Consider the following 23,792-nt stretch of genomic DNA (forward strand, 5'->3'; position numbering starts at 1 on the left):
TGCATAGGAAGTAGACCTCTTTCTGAAGTGACGGGGGAGTATATAGGGAATAAACGCTACTACCAGCAAAAGCCTTGTGTGGAAGAAGAACACAAGACTTGGAGTGAATCCAGCATCGGCCCTTAACTGTTTGACCTTAAATCATTTACCTTCTCTGACCTTAAATTCCTCGTCTGTAAGAAAGGACTCTTAAGAAGTGCCCTCTGCAGATTCTCTGTTCCAGCCCTTCATGCTGTGAACATTCATTTATTCTAATACAAGCTTGTCACTGTTGTTGCTCGTTACCATGTACCACGCATTATATTAGATGATTTACAAAAAATCAACCTCAACAATGGGGAGTGGTACTATTATTCTCTTTTCATAGATGAGAAAATTGAAGCATAGAAGAAATTAAATAATTTACCCAGAATTACATAGTGAATGGCTTGCAAATCTATGCTCTTAAATTTCCTACCTCAGCAAAGACTATGTAACAGAAAACTTACGTTTAAAAGGAAATGACTAACTGCCTTTTCCGGTCCGTTTTTTTCCTCCCACTGTGACTAGAGTTCTCCTACAGTACCGCTGTCCTCAAAGCCTCAGGACACCTTATTGCTACTTTGGGCTGAAACTGCAACCATATGACCCGGAAAATAAGACCTAGCCAGACAATCAGCTCGAATGCATCTTTTGGAGCAAAAATTAATATAGGACCTGGTCTTATTTTACTATAACATAAGACTGGCTCTTATGTAAGACTGGGTCTTATATTAATTTTTGCTCCAAACGACGCATTACAGCTGATTGTCCAGCTAGGTCTTACTTTCGGGGAAACACGGAAGTCTCGCTCTTGCCGGTGTAACAGTTTAGGTCTTCCCGTCAGCCGGAACCACCCACACCACTGCCCGTGCTGTGTGGGGTGTACCTCTTTGGAGTTCCTGGAGGTGGTCCCAGGCCAGAGTGGCAGCTGCAGTAACCAATTGGCATGGGGATTGTTGGGCCAGAAGCCAATGAGGCGTCTGGTGAAGGACAAGAGGCGTTGATTTGTTTGAGGATGTAGGCACCGGTCTGAAGGAACATGGGACTGTGTCAGAGGTGGCGACGGCTCCGGCTCGCAGGGTTACAAGCCTGCGCGCTACAGACGGTGCGTGAGGTACTCAAAAGTTCCGAACCTGCCGAAGCCCGAGGTGTAGGTTGTCAACCCAGCCTGACACCCCCTGCTCCCGCCCTGAGTCCCCGGACCCGGCTGCGCTCGCATTTAGATGCTCTCTTTTCTAGGGTCAACAGTCTGGGGAACGCAGGACGCCCAGCGCAGGGCCCTGTATCCTCTTAAAAACTAGGGATTAGGACCACTGCCACTTAAATGTCCTCATCTCCCGCCATCCCCAGTCGCAAGAATAACTGATGGGGCCGGGGTTAACTCCTAACATCTTTCCCTCCAGGCCGCTGTGTCGACCCCTCCACACTGGTTGGTAGAGCGGCTGGGCCTTTTTGAAGAGCTATGGGCTGCTCACGTAAAGAGGTTAAAAAGCATGGCACAGAAGGAACACCGGACTATAAAGATAACACTTCCCGGAGGCCAAAAAGTGGAGGCTGTGGCATGGAACACAACCCCTTACCAACTAGCCAAGCAGATCAGGTACCAGGCCCATTCTCTACCTACCAGTGTTATCCTTCCTCTCTACTTCCTCTGGACCTGAGCAGGGAAAGAAAACTTCCTGTTTCTTTTCCATCCCATCAAGACAGCTTTTCCTGGAGATTCATGTATTATATGCATTTGTTTCAGAGTCGCCCTTCCTCTGTTATCTATCGGGAAAAAATGATAGGTTCCTGTTGCTCTGGTAACACATTTCCCCTTTGCAAGTTTGGAGTTGCTAAGTGATCAGTCCCTCTCTTCCCCTGTGGTTTGTAACCCTGTCTTTTTCTTTATCCCCACCCCCTACTGCTGAAGTTCAACACTGGCAGATACTGCAGTAGCTGCTCAAGTGAATGGAGAGCCTTATGATCTGGAGCGGCCCTTGGAGACAGATTCTGACCTCAGATTTCTGACATTCGATTCCACAGAGGGGAAAGCGGTAAGTTTCTTCTTTATGGCAAATACAGTGGCTGCTAAACTAAAAAATATTTAAGTAGGCATTTCTAACATTTTTTTTTTTGCCTCAGTTTCTCCATTTGCATTTGGGAGGGAGACAGACCACAGATTGCTTGTCTTGACTATTCCTTGCTAAGCTGGAAACTTATGATGAAAGTTTTTACGTAGTCTAGGTCCATTAAGCAGACATCATTTGTGCTAGTGAAAGGGAGAGAAAATAAATTGAAAACAGCAGGATTTATGCCAGGTCATTCCACACACCTCCAACTCTTGAGACACCCATTATAAGTCATCTGTAGCGTATATTTATTTCTAACGTGGCTTCTATAACTGAGCTGCACAACCTGGCCTGCTCCCCATTCTGTCCTCTTCATGTCAATTTAGGTAATGTAGACTTCATCTATTAGGATCCAGAAAATGGAGTTCTCATGTCACTTATGTGACATGGTGACCAATAAATGGTGACCAAATCCTAGAGCAGTGGTTGCATCACACTAGATTCCTGGGATAGAAAAAAAAAAAAAAAGGACTAAAAGACTGAGCAGTGCCCTTAGGAATCAGTCCTAAGAAAGTAGTTTACTCTGAAATCCTAAAGGAAATGTTACGGAAGAGCAAAGGAAGACCGGCCAGCCTCCTACAACTGTGCTCTGGGAGCGGGAAGCACCGAGGAGTGGGGCTGGGGGTATTCTCTCCTTCGCACTGCTTCTACTGACCTGCTTTCTTTTCTAGTCACTCTTTTCCTTTTTAACTATGTAGTGGTCACCACCTCCATTTTGTGGTAGTTATTCCTAAAAGAGCTGGGCTCACTTCCCACCAGCTTCTCGGAGAAGATCAGAGAGCTGGTGTGAAAGGAGAAGGTTGTGAACTCGTGAACTCCTTTCTTGTGAATGCAGGTGTTCTGGCACTCCAGCACCCATGTTTTGGGGGCAGCAGCTGAACAACTCCTGGGTGCCGTACTCTGCCGAGGTCCAAGCACGGAATGTGGCTTCTACCATGATTTCTTCCTGGGAAAGGAGCGGTGAGCAGTGCAAGGAAGGAGGAGAGTGATACTGGGTGGTTTCTTTTTTAGAGACTTCACCATATTTTATTTTTTCAGGTTTTTTGAGAGATAATTGACAAATAAAATTATAATATTTTTAAAGTGTACGATGTAATAAGGTGGTATTCGTATGCATTGTGAAAGCATTCCCACAATCGAGTTAATTAATACATCCATCGCCTCACTTTTTTTTTTTCTGGTAAGACCGCTTAAGATCTACTCTAAGCAAATTTCAATTATACAATACAGAATTATCAACTGTAGTCACCATGCCATACATTACTTCCTCAGCATTGCCTTTATCTTATAACAGCAAGTTTGTACCCTTTTCCTGAGGTGCTTTCAGAGACCCTTTTCTGGGGCCCCAGGCATGTTCGGTTTGAAGGAGCAAACTGGGAGGAGGGCCTCCAGGCCTCAACTGTGACACTGGTGCCACCTTCTCCATTCATTCCTGTTCCTTCCCTTCTATCTAATTCTGCTGGAAACTGACCTTCTCTAGCCTTTAGGAATTCTTCAACTTTCACTTCATCCTTCATTACTATTGCTTTAATTTTGTCCATCCAGATTGCCTGCCCTCATCTTTTCATTTCATACCTAGAGCATTTGCTCCAGCTGTAAAATTTGTACCTGATTTCCTATGCATGTTTTCTGTCAGTTTGTCTTTGCCAATCATGCTAGATGTTTCTGGAGGGCAGGATTTCAACCACTAGCCAAAGGTATGTCACCCAGGTGATGCTTCTAGGAGGATGCAAACCAAGCAAGCTTCATCTTCCCAGGACTCTCCGGGGCTCAGAGCTGCCTGTTTTGGAGCGGATTTGCCAGGAACTTACCGCTGCTGCTCAGCCGTTCCGGAGGCTAGAAGCTTCCCAGGATCAGCTTCGCCAGCTCTTCAAGGTGGGGTGGGGAAGAGCAGAGGCATGAGAAGGAGTGGCTCTCTCGCAGGACATCTTTGTGGGGATCAAACCTTGTCTTCACTCTTCCCTTCTTCCAGGATAACCCCTTCAAGCTTCGCCTGATCGAGGAGAAAGTGACAGGTCCAACGGCAACGGTGTATGGGTGAGAGTTGTCAAGATGGAGAGAAACCGGGAGAGGTGGGGATGGCCAGAAGGAGGATAAGGAAAAGAAGATAGAATCCGTTGCTCCAGAAAAACAAGTGGGATCACAAATTGATTTTTTATCTCCTGTTGCTCTGTCTGTGAAACAGTTCTTCACTTCCTCTTTCTGGCAGCTAAAGGCCATGAGAGGGAGACAAGTTGAAGCCCAAGAATTGAGGAACCGCTCACTGGCCCCTTCTGTCCCACAGGTGTGGCATGTTGGTTGATCTTTGCCGGGGCCCCCACCTTCGGCATACAGGACAGATTGGAGGACTGAAGCTGCTCACGGTCAGTTATGAGGACAGACAGGCTGACACGCCTGCCTTCACTGGAGTGAGCGGGGGAGGGCGAGTGGAAACATGGTCCTCGCAGCCCCTTCTCCACTCTGACAGCTAAGTGGGGAGTCCAGGAAGAGAAAGACACTTAGTCCCTGCCTTCTCTTATAGAAACCTTGAGTCTGATGGCAGGTACAAGACCCCCTGCCAGGGCCCAGAAGCCAATTCAAATCCCATGGTAGGACATCGATGTGAAAGGAGATGGAGGGACAGGATCACGGAGGGCAAGCTCCTGTGACTAGAGGGGGCGTGGGACATCATGTGACAGGCACAGGGAGAATACACTAAGGCAAGGGAAGGCCTTTTATGAAAATACTGTCCCTGGGCAAGGTGAGTTATTAGATGGAATGGGAGCTTCTATGTAGATCAGAAAGCCCTGGACTACAAACCTGGCCCTCTGCGCTTTGTCCTGGCTCCGCCACATAGGAGGTGTGTGGCCTGGGGTAAATCTCCTTACCCATTTTTAGCATCTAGGAAATGAGGCTGTTCATTCCTGTCCTACGAGTAAATCCACATCTAGAGACAGAACCAACCAACGAACGCAGGAGGAAGTGTTTGAGGAAAAGTAAAAGTGCTGTGAGACTGTTTCTTGGTGGTACTTACTGTTCAAGGAAAGAACAGCAGAGGCGTTTGATTTCATGTGGCCAGGAACAGGGAATAGTGTGGGAGACGGAGTTTTCTAGCAGCTCATGGGAAATTAGTGAGGGACTGAGAGGCCGACATTTGGCCAGGGCTCCTGGTCACTCCCCAGAGCACTCACTGATGAGAAGGGGCAGGAAGTGAGTACAGGGTGCTGGCAGGGCAGCGGCCGTGAGGATGGGGAGGAAAAGGCGCAGGATAAGGCTCGGCTTAAGCAGGACACATGCAGGAATCAAGAGCCGGGCACCTCTAAGGGTGTAAACATGGTAAAGGGCGTCTGGAGGACCATCCTGCGGGGGGCGATGGTGGGAACAGTGGTGTATGCCTGTGGGGCTTACGCTGAGAGCATCCTGAGGGCTTTGAAAAGGGGTTGGGCGGCTTCAGTGGTCCCCGCCTTCCCTTTGATTCCGTGTGTCCTCCACAGAACTCGTCCTCCGTGTGGAGGTCTCCAGGTGCCCCCGAGACTGTGCAGAGAGTGTCAGGGATTTCCTTCCCCACGGCGGACGAGCTGAAGGCCTGGGAAGAGTGGAGAGAGGAAGCGGAGCTACGGGACCACCGGCGCATTGGGAAGGTACAGAGACTGGGACAATGAGGGACGATGAGAAGGCTGGAGAGAGATGAAGGAACCCGACGGAAGCTGGGAGCAGGTTCATAACCCAACAGACTCAGCAGCTCCGTCACTTAGCTCTTCAGGGTCCCACACCCCTGCGTCCCCTGGAAGTGACCACGGCCATTCCTGTTCCCAGGAACAGGAGCTCTTCTTCTTCCACGAGCTGAGTCCTGGGAGCTGCTTCTTCCTGCCTCGAGGGACGAGGGTGTATAATGCACTGGTGACTTTCATCAGGGTAAGGGGGCCCAGGTCCAGGGCAGGGAGGACTAGGGAGGGGCCAGGGCCTGGAAGAAGACAAGAGTTAAGAGAGGGAGATCAGAAGCATAAACACAAATACTGTAAAGTGTGGTGATCGTACTGAGACACTAGAAATGTGTGGTCTGCAGCGGGGGCGGGTAGAGTTAACTTGGTACTTAGTAGGTGTGGCTGTGATCAGTATGACTTGAGGGCCCTGGACAGTCACACAGCTGCCACCCTCCCTTCTCATGGCAGTCACTTTGACCTGCCATGTCTTACCCTGCTTTCCAGGCTGAGTACACCCGCCGTGGTTTCTCAGAAGTAAAAACCCCCACACTGTTTTCTACGAAGCTCTGGGAAGTGTCAGGGCACTGGGAGCATTATCAGGAGGACATGTTTGCCCTGCAGCCCCCGGGTCCCCAGAGGGACCACCCTACCAGCCACCCCACAGACACACTCGCCCTCAAGCCCATGAACTGCCCTGCGCACTGGTGAGCCGGAGCCTGGAGGCCTGGGTCCTTCCCAGGCTGGGGCCTCCCAGGGCTGGGGTCCTACCAGGGCTGGGGTCCTCCCAAGCTGGGGTCCTCTCAGGGCTGGGTCCTCTCAGGGCTGGGGTCCTCCCAGGGCTGGGGTCCTCTCAGGGCTGGAGTCCTCTCAGGGCTGGGGTCCTCCCAGGGCTGGGGTCCTCCCAGGGCTGGGGCCTCCCAGGCAGCAGGTTGCTGAGTATGAAGTAGCAGGAAGCTGCTTGCAGGAGTAGCGGGATGCCTGACTCGAGTCTCGAGTGTGCCCCGTAGCTACCTGTGTGACTTGGGCAAATCATTGAACCTCTAGGCCTCAGCCTCCTTGGGTGTGGCATCAAGGGCTTAAAGTTGCTGTCCAAGTTTTCTGTTTCACCTCAGTGCCTGTCGCAGCGCGGGGCACAGTAACTGATGTCTGTCATTGTTACTGAGAAGTCCCTGTGGAGCCAGGCAGGGCTCTGACCGAGATGTGTGGAGTTGACAGGAGTCGGAGGGCACGCAGAGGGCGTTGGCGGAGGTGCAGGGAGAGGAGGCAAGGGGCGGGCACAGGAGCAGACTTCAGAGTGAGTGTTCCCTGCGCCGCTGACCCCTGTGCACCCCAACCTCAGCCTGATGTTCGCCCACCGGCCCAGATCCTGGCGAGAGCTACCCCTGCGCCTGGCGGACTTCGGGGTCCTGCACAGGGCCGAGGCCTCTGGCAGTCTGGGGGGACTGACCCGGCTGCGGTGCTTCCAGCAGGATGACGCCCACATCTTCTGTGCACCGGATCAGGTGGCGCTTCCCCAGCTGCTCCAGGGCCTCTGCCCACCTGCCAGCCTCCCTGTGAACCGCCCACATCCCAACCCTTGGCTGCCCTCTTTATATGCTGTAGTGCAGCTGCGTGCCCCCCCCCGCCTCTCCTCTCTGTTTCTGCCCTGTTCCCCCAACCGCCCTGGCCCCAGAGCTCTAGCTAGCGCTCAGCTCACCCACCCTCATTTCCCGCCCAGCTGGAAGCAGAGATCCGAGGCTGTCTGGATTTCCTCCGCTCCGTCTATGCTGTCCTTGGCTTCTCCTTCCGCCTGGCACTGTCCACCCGGCCGTCTGGCTTCCTGGGAGAGCCTTGTCTCTGGGACCAGGCTGAGCAGGTGAGCGGGTAGAGCGGAAGCAGAGACAGAGAAACCACTCTGCGATGGAAGGGGAGGGAGGCAGGAGGCCTATGCTGGAGGGTCGTTTGCTGGGGCCCAGGATACGCTGCTCATCGTCCTGTTTGTCTCATTCCCTCCAAAGGTCCTGCAGCGGGCCCTGGAGGAATTTGGAGAACCCTGGGACCTCAACCCTGGAGACGGTGCTTTCTATGGGCCTAAGGTAAGCTGGCGACTCTCGAGAGGGTTTCATTTATTCATTTTTTGTTTTTTATTAAATATTTAACAGATACAAAGGAATCGTTTTTAACTCGTGTAGGATATGAGGAGTGACGTAGGTCTGCCCCCACAGGACGTCCGCTCTGTTGAGGGTTGTGGGAGGTAATGGGGGGTTCCAGCGCTGTGGGATCAGTGCTACACAGGCTCTAAGGGTGCGTGTTCCCCAGGAGGGTCGGGAAGGGCTTCCTGCAGGACTCCCTTTCCACTCCAAAGGTCATCGTTGGCCAAGTAGAAGTGTTTCAGGAGGGATGCGGGTTGGCAGAGGCTGGGGGAAGGGTGAAAACACACATGGTGAGCTGGAAGAAGTGAAAGAAGTCGGGGAAGAAAGAACAGAAAAGTGTCTGCTGGAATTAGTAAAAAGGCTGTTAGGTTTTAAAGGACTATTTTTGGTAAAGTGGAGACTGGGGGTGGAGTCAAGTGAACGAATGAACATAACTCAAGAAGTGTGGCTCTTAGCAAAGCAGAGGAGACAGCTAAGGGCCTGGGTAGTCATGTGTATGAAGGGAGAGACTGGAGCACGTTTAAATGCTGTGATGAGGGCGCATATTTGGGGCGGGAGAAGTTGAAGTCGTTGAAGGTTTCAGTAGAGGGACGTTCCTGGGGAGGCTTGGGGGGGGATTGAGAGCTCTCCACAGAGGGGACCATCTTTGCCATTGTTTGGGGGGCAGAAGGAAAGGCTGGGGGAGATGCAAGGAAGTGTATAGGTGTGGGCATAGAAGTTGAGACATTTTCCTGTCTCATGATATTAATTCTCTGAATTCTCCATGAGATACGAGAAAGGATCATTTGATGAGAGGGGAACGGGGGAGAGGAGGGTGGTTGTGAGGGGGTGAAGACATGAAGGGAGAGGAGAGAGCTTGAAAAGGCTTGAGGAGAACAGGACCCAGAGCTGACTGGGGCAGCCAAAGGACTGGTGGCTGCAGCCGGAGTTCAGCTGAGGTCCAGAACAGTAACTTGCATGGTGGCATCGATTCCTGGTTTTGCGTCTGTGTGACATGTGACATATTGAGCAGCACCGAGCAGTGGTGTTGCAGGGCCAAGGAGGAGGAAGGTGATGGTGCCGCCAGGGTGGGCTTTTGCCATGTGGATGTGACAGAACAAGGACGTGGGGACCAGGGAGAGGGGTTACAGCTAAGTTGGGAGGAGTCAGGTGGGCGGGGCCTGTGAATGGGAAGAAGAAAGAGGTGTTAAGGAATGGAGACATTGAAGAGCTATTAACAGGAATAATTGTCAGTGCTATAAAACCAAGGGATGGTACCCAGAGCAGGTGTCCGATGCATCGTCCAGGTGCAGCCATCTGGATGATGACAGGACGAAGGGTGGAGCCACAGTGTGGGTGTAGGTGCAGGTCTCTGAGTAGGTTTCCAGGAATTGCGAGGCCAGCATGTGGGTGGGTCACTCATGGAAATGTGGAGGTCCCCTCATATAAATACCACTGTTGAGTGGAAAGAGCCACCGAGAGTCACTGCTCGAGTCCCCAGGGAGTGGAGTATGCAGCAGGGTGACGTGTCTCAGAGCAGCCTGGGATGTGGGTGGGGAGGCAGGGTGGTGCGCACGGTGGAGGGTACAGGTTCCGGCTCCTCTCAGGCCCTCCCATTTGTCTCCTGCAGATCGACGTGCGTCTGCACGATGCCCTGGGTCGGCCCCATCAGTGTGGGACAATCCAGCTCGACTTCCAACTGCCCCTGAGATTTGACCTCCAGTACAAGGGGTACGGAACCCCGCCTGTCCCCGTCCCCTCGGCTGCCCACGGACTAGCTGGAGAACAATCTCCCTTTACACCTTTAAGCCCAGAAACAACCACATCCTCCACTCCCGCCCCTGCGGAGCCGGAATATTTCTAAACACTGGAAGCTGATCTTGGTTACACAGTCTGTGCGCTTCCTCCGTTCCATGCACCCCTCTTTTTCCCTCTAAGGCAGGCGGGGGCCCTGGAGCGTCCAGTCCTCATTCACCGAGCCGTCCTAGGCTCTGTGGAAAGGATGCTGGGAGTGCTGGCGGAGAGCTGCGGGGGGAAATGGTGAGCCCCGGCCCCCCGATTCCTGTTCTGGCCCCTACACACTCTGCTTCTGCTTCCCTCCCGAATCTGCTCCCTGCACCCACGCTTGTCGGGGCCAGAACAAATCATTTGCCCTCCTCTGTCCTCTCCCACGCAGGCCACTGTGGCTGTCCCCATTCCAGGTGGTGGTCATCCCTGTGGGGCCCGAGCAAGAGGCGTATGCCAGGGAGGTGAGGAGGGCGTGGTAAAGAGAGGGCTGAAGCAAGACCATTAGGGGAGGGACCTGGCACGTGGAGGCGCCAGGCAGCTGAAATGGCTGTGGTCTGGGTGCTAGAAAGTCACCAGCTGAGACGTGAGACAGATCCTGCCTTGTGGAGATGTATGAAAATTAAACAAATCAGCATACGTGAAATGCTGGCAATAGAACTTGGTATGGGAGGGGGCTTGGGTACATGTTGGTTTTAGTTTTCCTTTCTAGGGAAAAGTAAGGATATGGATGGGCCCACAGTGGAGCAGCTGCTTGGGTGGAGTGGTGGCTAGAGGCAGGCAGAGCCCAGGCACGTACTGGCCGGCTCAGCTCCTGTGGGAGGCAGGCAGAGAAGCCGCAGGGGCTTGGGGAGGGGGCGCCTCAGTGTAGACAGATGAGATGGGGCCATCTGTGAGAACCGGAGAGCCTCGAGGACAGTGTGGGGCTTGGGAAGTTTGCTATCAGACTGTTCTAGCTCCCCAGCCTCCCATTAAAGGAAGTCCCTGTCACCAAACCTCTGTCCCAGGCACAGCAGAGCCTGCGGGCTGCAGGACTGGTCGGCGACCTGGATGCCGACTCTACACTAACCCTCAGCCGGAGAGTCCGCCGGGCTCAGCTCGCCAACTACAATTTTCAGTTTGGTGAGGACCGCGTCCCGCGCCTGTCTTCTACACTGTTCTTTCCTGTCGAGTACTCTGGTCATCTGCATGTTTGGGTTCACTGGGTCTCAGTTCCTGAGCTGGGTAGGAGCCAGGATTCAGGACGCCTGAGCCATTTGGGTCCTCGGTTTCTTCACCCCCTGACAGCCACCTCTGACCCCCAGAACTGTTTTCTTCTGCCCTTACCATAGCTCTTGCTGTCTGTTAGCTTAATTACCCAAGGGAGCATCAGAGTGAAAGGGACAGGAAGGGTTATTAAGGCATTAATTACTTCACTTTGTTTATTCTAGACTAGATGGAGTCAGCCCCACGGGATGAGGAGAAAAGCCTGTGGAGAAGAGGCTGGCCCTACCTGTTCTTTTATTGTTTTTTTACCTGTTCTTTTTATCATTTTCCAAGGTTCAGAGCTCTGTCTAGAAAGCAAGAAGCAGACACTCCTCAGCCGATTCTCTAGTTTTACACACCCACCCACACCGCTAGCGCTTGGCACAAGCTGCCCCATGATCCTGTGGACTTGTATATGTGTCTTCCACCCCTGCCACCTCCCCTTTGTCCAATGTGCCACACACGTGCGTGCACATGCACACACAGACACACAGAGGCACACACGTATGCACACAGAAATACACAGACATACACAGAGACACACACAGACACACACACACGCACAGTTTCTCTCTGGGTCACTTTTTGATCTTTGTCTTTCTCTGGCTGACCCTACTAGCTCTGACCCCTGGGCTCCTGACTGGAAGTGATAATGCCTGGAACATTCCTTATCTCCGCAGGATGAGCAGGGAACTGAAAAGCAAGAGACAGCTAAATATATCCTTCCCTGAACTAGATCTGGGCTCTGCTGTCACCCCGCCTAAAGATTCGGGTCTCTTCAATTCCTGCCCAGCAAAGGGCCACATCCCCTGTGGGTGAGAGTCCTAACCCTCCCCTCTTCCTGCAGTGGTTGGCCAGAGAGAGCAGAGCAAGAAAACAGTGAACATTCGGACCCGGGATAATCGCCGACTTGGAGAACGGGACTTGACAGAGGCTGTGGGGCGGCTGCTGGAGCTGCAGAACAGCAGGGTCCCGGATGCTGAAGAGATTTTCTGAGTGTTTGCACAAGGATATGGCAGAGACCTGCAGGAGCCGCTGCGTCCCTGAACACAGGGGCGGCCAACCTCACTGACAGAGTCCCCACTGGGGTCCCCAGAGCCCTCGGAACTCATGTGGGGAGTCTGCCCTGGAAAGAGAGTTGGTCCAGGGAAGCTGTAGCTGTTTGGATGTGAGGAGAATGAAACAAAAAATAATAAAGTGGAAGCTACTGAGGATGTGTCTTCATCTGACTCTCATGGGGGATAAAAAGGAGTTTGACTCTGTCTCCCTCTCTTTTGTCCCAGGGTGTTGGGGAAACTGAAAAGGTCTCTCAGTGGTAGGGGAACCCCTGGGGTCACTCACTGTCCTGCTCCCCACTCTAAACTCCTTAGTGTCCTGTTCCCCCAACGCTGGTTCAGCAGGTTGTCAGATCCCTTCTCCACCTGCAAGTGGAGAAACTGAGGCACAAAACAAGTCCTTGGACACGCCTTGCTCCATGATTCTCAGAATCAGTTTCTCTGGGGCCCACAAGAATGCTCCCCTCTCATCACCCCCATTCTTCTCAATCCAGTCAGGAGGCCTCAGGGTGAGTCTGGGAGGAGTGGCTGCCAGAGGAGGAGCCTCAGGCCTGAGTCACGCAGGAAGCTGAGGAGGGCGGGAGCAGTTCCCAGACAGCCATATAAAAAGAAGAACGAGTCCCTGAGGTTCACAGCAGCAGTAAGAGCCACAGAGAAGCAGGCTTCCAGCAGCCCAGCCCCCCCAGTCCACATCTGCCTGAGCAGACGCACCTCCTGGGTGGCCACTGACCAGACCTTGCCCCAGGATGGGGACCGTGTCCAGAGCAGCCTTGGTCTTGGCCTGTTTGGCTACTGCTTCTGTAGCCTCCGAGGGAGGTGAGTTAGGGTTGGAGTCAGCACTTGGGAAGGGGTCCTGGCCAGCAGGGGCCTGGACCCCAAGGCCGCTATCCTAGCCAGCTCCTCATCAGCAGGGCACTTCTCCATTTGGCCTCCTGTCTCAGCAGGCCCAAGTGGGCGAAGGCTCTGGAGCCGTAACCAGGGATGGGGAGCAGCGGTGCAGGGGGAGAGTGCTCGAGCATGCTGCCAGGAAACAATATTGGAGTCAAAGGACAATTCCTGGGGGGTGGGGTGGGTTCCCAGGGACGGGCCTCTGCCTGAGGGGGATCCGTAGGGGACCTGTTAGGCCTGGGAGAGAGGAAGGGGCCCCCAGGCTGCTCTAAACGGGTGTGCTGACTTAGAGCCTTGGCTCACTCCCTGCCTGGTTAGGAGAGGAGTAAAGGGGGTGTCCATCCACAGGGGACTAGACACAGCCCCCCTTTGTCTAGCACACACACCTTACCTACTTGGATGCTGAACAGAAATGCCTCTGTTGAGAGCATCATAGATCTATCTAGTCTCTCTCTATGACCCCATCCTGATGTCCCTCCTGCGTCCTAGTCTTTTGTGACTGCAGGTCAGCTATAAGCCATTCCTTTCCTCTCAGCCGTAGGGTGATTGGGTCCAGACTCATCCCTGGTCCCCCATTCTAAACTGAGACCTAAACTAAGGAGGATCTGGGACAAGCAAACGGGGAAGCACTGGAGCTTCTGGATGTGCTCTTTATCAGAAGGTCCAAGATGTTCAAAGGGGCTGAGGGGGATCTGAGGGAGGCAGTGGGCAGTGGAGGCGCCGGACTTCTTCCTGTGAAAGGCAGGAAGCATCATGGCAGAGGGACTGTGGGGAGGGGAGCCAGAAGCTGGGGACAGACACTGACAGGAGATGAGGGCCTTCCCCGCGGTGGTAAGCCACATTCCCTTTAGGCCCAGACTTGGGGAACCCAAGGCTTTGAGCCGGGAGAGGTGAGGCTGTCTCAGAACCCAGTGAGTCACAGTAGGTGTGTTTGGGGGCGGATTAGGAGACATGGGGCAAGAGTAATACAGAGGGGCTTCTGGTGTCTTGGTGGTCTTTCCCACACTCGTGACCTCTATGGCCTCCCCACCCCGGGCTCAGGGTCAGGAAGGGCCCCTCAAAACGACCCCTGACTCACGCTTCCTCACTCCAGGCTCCAAGCCTTCAGGGCAGAGGGAGCTGCCGCCAGAGTATCTTCATGAAGGTAAGAGTCTGGGGAAGTGGAGTGGGATTGGGGGTGGAGCAGGAGCTGTGGACTCTGACCATCTCCCCTCTTGCCTCTAGCTGGCTATGCAGCACCCCCATCCCCACCCCTGACCCGAGTCCTCCCTGGGAATCACCATGACGCCTCCCTCCATGGCTTTCACTTTGAGGGCCAGAGTGAAGGTAAGTCCACCCCTGCCCTGCTCAGTTACCCCTCCGCATTCCTAGCCTGGCTTCCTTCCCTGGGTCTTCAGACTGGGAGGGGAAAGAAGCCCCTGCCCCCTCTCCTGGCCTGCTAGGAGAAGAGGTGGGCTCCTCACGCACTCCCTCTTCTGTAGTGCAGCCCCCTCCCTTGCAGGACGCCTTCTTCGTCCTGGAAGAGGAGCTGAGCTTTCCTGAACTCCTTGTGGAAAAGACAGGTGAGTGCTCGCCCAGTCCCTCACCTCCGGCCCACGAGGACCTTACTGACCTCAGTCTGATTCTTGCTCCTGTGCGTCCTTACCCTCAGGGTCCCCCTCAGCCTCAGAAAGCCAGGCAGCGGATCCCCAGCTCCCTCCGGAAGCTATCCCCCTCCAAGAAGAGGTGCCTCCTTCCCGGTACCCTGTTGAACAGAAGGAAAGTAAGTGACTCAGTCCCCCTGCCGGTGGCTTTGGGGGCTCTGAGGTTTCCTAGCTGTGTAACCTCGGGTAAGGTAACTGTCCAAGCCTTCATTTCGTCATCTCTAAAACTGGGGACATACTACCTATTTTATAAAGTTAGGAGATTTTTAATGGCTTTAAAAACAGCATTTATTTTCACTCGCTTCTCTATTGAGTTGCTTTCTGTGAATGAAAACTGGCTAGGTCCCCCCTCTTCTAGAGAGCCCCATCCCAACGTGGTTTGTGATTTTTGCTTGCACTTCTCCTTCTACCCCAGTAGACTCATCTGTCCCACCTCAGGAGGAGCAGAGCTCGCCACCTAAGCAGGGAGACAGTGAGTGACAGCTCTGGTCTGCCCATACCCCTGCGTTACTGCTTAGGATCCTGGGGAGGGGGCCAGGGAGCCTATGCCTTGGGGGGCAGCACAGGGAGCAGGCCTGATTTCGGGGAGCTGTGATACCTTTCATGCCTCGGTTCTCTTTTCCTTTCAGACACTCAATCTGAAGGTAAGAGCCATAAATTCATTTCTTCTTTTCTCGTGTCTTCCCAATCCTTTCTCCTCAACCCCAAGTTCTTTCAATCCTCCCAACTCATCCAGCCTTTCTCTATCCCCGCCCCCCATGTTCCCTCTGCCCACTCTGTTGTCCCCATTCTAGAAAAGCCAGCTCCCTCCATGCGCCAGGCTCCCTCAGAGCCCCAGTCTTCAAATCCGGCCCAGCACTGCCAGCAGGGCCGACCCCGTGGGGGCTGGGGCTACCGGCTGGATGGCTTCCCCCCTGGGCGGCCTTCTCCGGCCAATTTGGACCAGATCTGCCTTCCTACTCGTCAGCATGTGGTGTATGGCCCTTGGAACCTGCCACAGTCTGGCCACTCCCACCTTAGTCGCCAGGGTGAGACCCTCAATTTGCTGGAGACTGGATATTCCCGCTGCTGCCGCTGTCACAGCTACACACACCGCTTAGAATGTGCACAACTTGTGGTAAGGGCTGGGCTCATGATCCTGGGGGGGTGTCCTTTAATCCCCTGACATACGTGATGTTTTAAAGACCAGAGGCCTAAGCCTGGGTATTCTGGAGCCTCAGGTCCCTTTTGTTGGCCCAGTCTGGGGCCTCCCCAGCGTGCCAGGAGAGCAGACACAGCCTGTCCTTCTTTCCAATCCGTCCGCCCAGGGTCCTTTTCTGGAGCCTGGGAGGAAGCTGATGTGGACAGTGGGCTGCTGCGCTGACCCACCCCTCTTGCTCTAGTGGAAGAACGCAATGACCCAGTTCTGTGAGGCTGAGTTCTCGATTAAGACCCGAGCCCACTGGTGCTGCAATGAGCAGGGAGAGGCTCGATTCTCCTGCTTCCAGGAGGAGGCTCCCCAGCCACACTACAAGCTCCGGGCCTGCCCCAGCCAGCAGCCTCTTCTTTCCTCGGGCCCCGAGCTGCCTTTTCCCCCTGGGGTACCCACACTGCACAATATCAAGAACATCTGCCACCTGAGACGTTTCCGCTCTGTGCCACGCAACCTCCCAGCTACTGACCCCATCCGAAGGCAGCTGCAGGCTCTGACCCGGTTGGAGGCGGAGTTCCAGCGTTGTTGCCGGCAGGGGGACAACCACACCTGTACTCGGAAGGCTGTAAGTGGGCGTTCCAGCCACTCCGAGAGCCTGCTCACCCAGCTCTGACCTCTGATCCCGCCGGTCCATCCCTCCACGCACCTCCCCACTGTGAGCAGGGCTAACCATCCGTCTGCTTGTGAATGTCCGTCCATCCGTTGTGTTCGTCATCCGTTGTGTTCGTCATCCTGAGCCTGCATCCTGCCCTCCGGGCCTCGTCCACCCATGATCCCACACACATGCACCCGTCTGCCAGCCAGCCGTCCAGCTCTGGCCCCACCTGACCCTCTCCGTCTGCTGTTGCAGCTCATCCCCCAGGGCCAGCTCCGAACCTCACCTGTGCTCCTAGCCTGCACCTTCCCAGCCTCACGCATCCACAGCTGCCTCCTTGCCCTCTGGCTCTTTGCCCTTCCCTTTGGGTACCTGGGGTTGGGGGGTCCCTCACCTCAGCATGGGGCAAGCAGGGAAGCAGAGGGTGAGGAGAGAAGGGGCCACGTGTCCAGGCCTCTGACTTCGCTCTCTTTGGCCACAGTGGGAGGACACCCTTGACGGATACTGTGATAAGGAACAGGCTATAAAGACGCACCCCTACTCGTGTTGCCACTACCCTCCGAGTCCTGCGCGCGATGAGTGCTTTGCCCAGCAGGCTCCCTACCCCAACTATGACCGGGACATCTTGACCCTTGACCTTGGCCGAATCACCCCCAACCTCATGAACCATCTCTGTGGAAACCGAATAGTCATCTCCAAGCAGTGAGTCTTGCCTAGTTCTTCCCCAACTCTCTTCCCGTCCCAGAAACCTCCCCTCGGGTGCACTCTTGGGAAAGGCAAAATCATAGTCTCCAAGCACCATTTTTATTGCCTGGGGGTTCCCCAAGGCCCTGACCCCTCCCCCTTTTCCCACTAACATAGTAAACAGATTCCTGGGCTGATCCGGAACATGACTGCCTACTGCTGTGACCTGCCATTTCCAGAGCAGGCCTGCTGTGCCCAGGAGCAGGTGAGTGTGGCGTGGCTGCAGCGTGTCACAGTCTCCAAAGGGGAGGGAGATGGCTAGAACTGCAGGCTACCCCTTCTTTTTGCACCTCAAACCAGCCCACAGAAATAAAGAGGGCCAGTGGGGGAGATCTTTTTTCTTGGCTTCAGAAGTCCTCATTCCTGACCTGACCCGCTCTCCATAGCTCAGTTATGGGCCTCAAGCTCAGGCATTTCCCAGATGTACGCATCTGTCCATCACAGGATGTCTAGCTGTGCCAGGCAGCCTTGTACTCTCTCTGGGCCCCAAGAAGGGATCCAGGGAGAGAGCAGAAGCTGAGGGAAAGGGGACTTTGGGCACCCAAGTATCCATGCCTGACCACAGGGAAACCCCTCCCCCACCATCTCTGCTTTACTCTTTTCCTTCATCAGAAATCAGCCTTCATCAGTGACCTGTGTGGTCCCCAAAGTAACTGCTGGCGAGACTCCGCCTTCTGCTGCAAACTGAATCCTGGGGACGAACAGACCAACTGCTTCAACACGCATTACCTGAGGAATGTGGCCCTCGTGTCTGGAGACATGAGGGATACCCAGGGCAAGGGGCACCAGGACCCAACCCAGGGAGCAAATATCAGCTCCACCTCTGAGCCCATGGAAGGATGAGTCACCCCAGAGCCTTGGAGGATCAGATTGGGGGAACCCCACCCCACCCCACCCTCCTGGAATATTCATTACAGTAAACACCTCTGGGATTTGTGTGCTCATTGTCTGTAACATGTCACAGACAAACACACCCTAAACCTGCTGGGATTTTCTTGTGACTGGCCCCTGTGGCCCACTGCCCTGCCCCCAATGACTGAGCAGAAATCGTCCCATAGGCTCTGATGGAACCATAACTAAACGGCTGAACTTCACTATGTGTCTTCTTGAATTTATTCACATACTTAAAAAGGAACATCACCTTGTTAGCTAGCTATCGGTGTCCAGAGGTGAAAAAGATATGGTTCATGTCTTTGGTGAGCCCTGCCTGACATGTTTAAATCTTCCCTTTGAATCCTTGGAGTCCATGCGTTGATTCATTCATTATCCATCTATTGAACAATCGACGTCCACTGTGCTAGACCGGGATACACAATCCCATCCGTCAGATTGCTCACATTCCAGGAAACTAGGCTTCCAGAGGGCCTGCATGCTCGGGGCCCAGAGGTGGGTAGGCGAGGGCTGGGAGCAGTCCTGGTGCACCCGGGAGGACTCAGGGTGCGGTCAAAGCTCCTCCAGGAGAGAAGCAGGGGGTGCAAGTGGCAGGTACAGCCCAGGCAGGAGGGACAGCTCATGCAGAAGCACAAAGGCTGAAGGGCCTGACTCCGTGGTGTTCCTCCGAGATGCGGCTGGAAAGATAAACAGGAGTTCATCACGAATGCCTCATCCGCAGCTTTTCAAGTGGATCTCGGCGCTTCAGCGGCGCGAGGGCACCGGCGGTTTCAGGCACAGGATATGTTCAGATTTGCCTTTCACAATGTCTAGTCAGCAGCCAGCCAGGCAGGAACCTGGGAGGCCAGTTCGGAGAATGTCGTGCTAACGCCGAGGGGTGGGGGCTGTAGCCGTCAGACCTGAGCTGGACCACAGGGTAGCGGGACTCTCCAGCCCTTCGAGGCTGCCCCCAGGAACCAGAGCTGAAAGATGACTCGGGTCCTGTGGGGACGAGTCACTGGTGACCCAGTTGCCAGGACAACAATCCAGAAAGCCGCACTTCCCCCGCCCAGGTTATGGCAGACAGAACAGGGTGAACCAAAGCCCACCGTCCTGCCCCAGCCGGGGACAAGCGGACAAGCTGAGCCCCAGCAGCTCTCAAGCTGATACCGCCGCTCCCGCCTCCCCTCCTTCACAGCCTTTTGTTTATTTACTCATTTATATTTTGCCGGGATAGGTGTTTCTAACTCAGCAGCGTCTTGACTGCCTCTCGGCCAGTCCGCCAGCAGGGGAGCCAATAAGCGAGCGAGAGCCGCGCTGGGCTCCGCCCCTGCGCCGGCAACCCCGCCCTCCCGAGCCTGGGCGACCTCGGCCTCGCGTCACGTGCTCGAAGAGCATCACGTGCTCGAATGCGTAGACGCTGGGCTTCCTCCGACGGATGCTAGGATCCAGGGGTTGGATTGGGGAAGGCGGGGCCCGCTTCCCCCCACCCCCATCCACCCACTGGTCCTTCGTGCGTGACCCGGTCAGCATTAGCTCGCGGAGGGGGGCGGAGCCGCGGCCGATGAAGGGACGCGTGGGCGGATCCGCGGGCGGAGACGTCTTGAAAGGACCCTGTCCTTCCAGAAGCTTCCCGGAGGTGCTTTAGGCTGCATTTGGGAAGCGCCGCTTCCACTGCTGGAGGGGGTGTGTGAGACGGGTGGGACCGCCGTCCCAAGCTCTAGGAGTTGACTGGCTACCGGGGTCGGGGGGAAGGAAGCCGTAAAGCGATAGTAAGCAGCCGTGATGAAAGGATAGCGCTAGATAGATAGAAGCATCATGAACTGAGTTAAAAGTCATTGTCTCCAGTGGTCTGCGACCTATTAAATGATGGAGGTGACTTTGGATAGAGCCCGGAAGCATGAATAGGATTACTGTTAGTTACCAAGAAAAGGTGCGCGTGTTAATGTTTACAGCAAGTTGTATAGATAAGCTATTAAAATATAATTCATTAAGTTCAGGGGCAGCGGATAAAGGTGTCGGAGCCCTAAACTACTTGAGGAAGGTTCATGGAGTGATTCAAGTTTGAATAGGATTTTGCTGGAGGGGAAGGGAGATTTACAAAGCTCTGGTTGTTTACCAAGTTCAGCTAAAATAAAATAGTATCGTTTTGGTGTTAGGCAGAGTGCTAAGTAAGCTGGCTATAAAGAAGACTGAAACGCCGTCCTCAAGGGTTTTTAGCTCCGTGGAGACTTGAATATCAAATGATAGACGTATTCTCGGGATTCCATGGGACACGCTGAGCGTGGCTTTCAGGGAGTTCGTCTTGGAGGAGCCCTTAAAGCAGAAAGTGTGGTTGGTATATATTTGAAGAGCCACTAAGTAGTAAAAATGGTGTGGGGGAGTAGCTAGGCATGAGGTTGCAGATGTAGGCTTAGTCATGCTTTCTAGAAGATGTTGAAGGTCTCTTGAAGTCATGCCAACTTGGAAATAAGCACCTGTGAAGGACTGAAAAAGAAAAGCGATGTGAACAGATTTTTTCTTTTCTAAAGATAAATCAGATGGACAGACAGGTGGACAGGAATAGATGAGCTGTAGAGAGGGTAGAGACAGACCAGTTCAGAGGTTGAAATGGTAGTTGTTCACTGTCAATAAAACTGTGAGGAATCCTGAGATCTAGAACCTTGTTAATGGTACAGGGGATGAGAAGGGCGGGGAACCTCTTAAAGCTATTTAGGAGATAAACCCGGTTTGCTGCAGATGTTCAGGATGATTCCGCAGTTTGAGGTTTGGGTAACTAGGGTAGGATATAGAAGAGGAGAATAAGTTCAGTGTTGGAGTCCTCCATCTGTTCCCCATGTTCCCGGCAGTATGAGTTACTAACTGATTCAGTCAGGTCACTTCACTGCTTTAAAAGCCCTCAGTGACATCACACAGTTCCCTTAGGACAATGTCTAAAACATCCCTGTGTAGTTGTCCCACCGTCCACCATCTGGCCTCTGCCCAGTCCTTTGGGTTTGTCACTCGCATCTCTTCCCTCTCGTTCCCTAAGCCCTGCCCCGGCAGAACTGGTCACCTTTCAGTTGCTCAGGGCCACCACATTCTCCTGTGCGTCTGCCCCTTTGCCGCACTGCTCTCTCCCAATAGAGCCTCGGCCGAGTGGGTGAGCTCTGTCTCCCTATGGCAGACACTTGTCTACTCAGCAAGCCATCCTCCTCCAACCCCCCAATACTGCCTTCTTGCTGAAATTTAAATTTTAAAAAAGCACTGTGAAAAATAACACGTTTAAAAAGTGTGCTAGGGGCCGGCCCGGTGGCTCAGGCAGTTGGAGCTCTGTGCTCTTAACTCTGAAGGCTGCTGGTTGGATTCTCACATGGGCCAGTGGGCTCTCAACCACAAGGTTGCCGGTTGGACTCAACTCTTGCAAGGGATGGTGGGCTCCGCCCCTTGCAACTAAGATTGAACACGGCACCTTGAGCTGAGCTGCCACTGAGCTCATGGATGGCTCAGTTGGTTGGAGCGTGTCCTCTCATTCACAAGGTTGCTGGTTCGACTCCCTGCAATTAGCAACGGCAACTGGACCTGGAGCTGAGCTGCGCCCTCCACAACTAAGACTGAAAGGACAACAACTTGGAAAAAAGTCCTGGAAGCACACACTGTTTCCCACTAAAGTCCTGTTCCCCTTCCCCAATAAAATCTTAAAAAAAAAAAAAGTGTGCTCAACATAAATGTATATAGTTCAATGGATTATTATAAAATGAAACCCTGCAACAACCACCCAGGTCAAGCAAAGGACATTGAAAGCAACCCAGGTGCACCCCCATAATGCCTCTTTCTGGTCACAGACTCCTCCCACGCCTGTAAAGTAACCACTGTCCTGCTGTCCTGGTATTTAGAGTAATCACTTACTTGCTTTTTATTTATAGTTTTACCACCTAAAAATGAATCCTAAAAATCATTTAAGTTTTATAAAACGTTATTGAAATATAATTTACATAACCATACAGTCTACCCATTTAAAGTGTGTAATTCAATGATTTTTGATACTTTTTTTTAAGATTATGGTAAAATACAAATAACAAAATTTGCCATTTTAACCATTTTTAAGTGTACGATTCAGGGGCATTAATTACATTCACATTGTTGTGCAGCCAGCACTATCTATTTCTGTAAGAGACTGTTAGCATGAGAACTGCTATCTTTAGGTCAGGGTTAACAGCCCCTAGCCTGAAACAACATAATTATAAAATTCCAGGACGTGGGCAGGTGCAGCATGGAGACTAGAAGTTCTGTAGCTTATCTTATACTCCTTATAGCTATGCAAGTTCTGTAGCTTATCTTATACTCCTGGTCTCCTTGTCCTGTAGTAAATCTTATACTCTTTGAAGCTATGTAAGTCCTGTAAGTTTATCTAGTACTCTCTGAAGCTATGGAAAGCCTTGAAAATGTATATAACCCCTTGGCTTTAAGTGTTTGGGGTCCTTGTTAAAACCCGCTGCGTCGGGCAGACTCGGACCCCAGCTAGCTGGAAATAAACCTCTCTGTGTGACTTGCATTATTGTGCGGGTCCTCTGTCTGTCTGAGGGGGGACAATTCCGGACCTTAACATTTCCAAACCTTTTCATCACCCCAAACAGAAACTCTATAACCATTGGGTGATAACCACCTCCCATTCCCACCTCCCCCAGCCACTGGTAACCTCTAATCCACTTGCTGTCTGTATGAATTTGCCTATTCTAGGAACCTCCTGTTAGTACCTTCAGTATTGCTAGGCACTTCTGTGTCTTGCTGATTTCACTTAGCCTGTTTTCAAGGTCCATCAACGTTGTAGCATGTCTCTGAACTTCATTCCTTTTTATGGCTGAGCAATATTCTGTTGTATGGATAGACCACATTTTGTGTACCCATTTCTCTGTTAATGGACATTGGGCTGTTTCCGTCTTTTGGCGATTGTGAATAAGGCACAATCATTTACTGTTGCTCCTTTTTAAAAAATATTTTAAGAATGGAATTAGACAGAATATAGTTTTTCATGTTATTCCATATACCTGTCTTCTTCCTCCTTTCCTCTTCCTCCTCCTTTGCTTTGAGGTATTCTTCACATACCAGCCTGTTTTGTTTATTTAACTTTTACTTGATTTTGCTTCCATTTTACATTGCTTAGACTTGTTTTTTTTTCTTTCTTTCTTTTTGTATTCTGAAGATGTATCCTTTTCTAACTGTCTATTTTTACTTAGCTTCAACTTTTTCAGGGCAGCTTTGCCCATCGCCTAGGACGTCTAACTCCCTTTCAATGGAATTGGTTTTTGAAAAACAGAAAGGTGAGGGCTTAGGCTCAGAGGTGGCTGTCGGAGGAAAAGAAGATGCCTCTTAGCTGTAGAGTCTTGAGCCTTGTGATTTTTTTGTGTGCACACGATCACATCCGCTGTGAATACCAATAGTTTTGTTTGTTCATTCTAATCCTTTTGCATCTTATTTCTTTTTCTTTTCTACTACCCTGGATTACCTCCAAGTAATGTTGACAGGAAGTGGAGGTAGAGGGCATCCTGACCTTGTCTTGTTCCTGACTGGGGTAGCCAGCCTCCAAGATGGCCCCCAGGCAGACTGGTCTACCGGTGTCCACACCCTTGTGTAATCCCCTCATATTGTTGGTGTGACCAGCTGTGCATGGCAGAAGTGATGGTATGTCACTTCTGAGGCAGAACATAAAAGACATAATGGCATGTTCCTCTCTCTCTTGGAAACTGGTTCTGTGGGAAGCCAGCTGCCCTCTTGTGAGCAGAGGTCATGTGGAGAGAAACTGAGGACACCAGACAATAACCAGAAAAGAACTGAGGGCTTCTGCTAACAGCCATGTGAGTGACTTGGAA

The 23,792-nt window shown here is 52.7% G+C and overlaps 2 protein-coding genes across 5 annotated transcripts; both read left to right on the plus strand.

The window, feature by feature from the left end:
• The first annotated feature begins 1,018 nt into the window (after window positions 1-1,018).
• TARS2 (threonyl-tRNA synthetase 2, mitochondrial) lies at window positions 1,019-12,168 on the plus strand. 3 transcript variants are annotated; one of them, XM_033092430.1, is made up of 18 exons: window positions 1,019-1,135; window positions 1,425-1,621; window positions 1,934-2,057; window positions 2,968-3,092; window positions 3,890-4,007; window positions 4,105-4,169; window positions 4,417-4,495; window positions 5,606-5,752; window positions 5,928-6,026; window positions 6,320-6,519; window positions 7,155-7,317; window positions 7,533-7,670; window positions 7,813-7,890; window positions 9,557-9,657; window positions 9,865-9,966; window positions 10,103-10,175; window positions 10,719-10,833; window positions 11,804-12,168. In XM_033092430.1, exons 1-18 carry the CDS (start codon window positions 1,061-1,063, stop codon window positions 11,950-11,952), a joined length of 2,148 nt encoding a protein of 715 aa, XP_032948321.1. In that variant the 5' UTR covers window positions 1,019-1,060; the 3' UTR covers window positions 11,953-12,168. The 3 variants fall into 3 exon arrangements, 2 of the variants coding, with proteins under 2 accessions (XP_032948321.1, XP_032948320.1); XM_033092429.1 differs by having other exon boundaries at window positions 1,026-1,171; XR_004421532.1 differs by lacking the exon at window positions 11,804-12,168 and having other exon boundaries at window positions 1,025-1,171; window positions 9,869-9,966; window positions 10,719-10,787.
• A 442-nt stretch (window positions 12,169-12,610) lies between these two features.
• ECM1 (extracellular matrix protein 1) lies at window positions 12,611-18,167 on the plus strand. 2 transcript variants are annotated; one of them, XM_033092432.1, is made up of 12 exons: window positions 12,613-12,827; window positions 13,993-14,043; window positions 14,124-14,225; window positions 14,381-14,461; window positions 14,551-14,661; window positions 14,958-15,014; window positions 15,172-15,186; window positions 15,337-15,659; window positions 15,925-16,299; window positions 16,811-17,031; window positions 17,191-17,278; window positions 17,686-18,167. In XM_033092432.1, exons 1-12 carry the CDS (start codon window positions 12,758-12,760, stop codon window positions 17,914-17,916), a joined length of 1,725 nt encoding a protein of 574 aa, XP_032948323.1. In that variant the 5' UTR covers window positions 12,613-12,757; the 3' UTR covers window positions 17,917-18,167. The 2 variants fall into 2 exon arrangements, with proteins under 2 accessions (XP_032948324.1, XP_032948323.1); XM_033092433.1 differs by lacking the exon at window positions 15,925-16,299 and having other exon boundaries at window positions 12,611-12,827.
• Window positions 18,168-23,792: the final 5,625 nt, after the last annotated feature.

The sequence above is a fragment of the Rhinolophus ferrumequinum genome, chromosome 22 (genome assembly GCF_004115265.2).
Source record: "Rhinolophus ferrumequinum isolate MPI-CBG mRhiFer1 chromosome 22, mRhiFer1_v1.p, whole genome shotgun sequence".
In the NCBI taxonomy this organism is placed as follows: Eukaryota; Metazoa; Chordata; class Mammalia; order Chiroptera; family Rhinolophidae; genus Rhinolophus; species Rhinolophus ferrumequinum.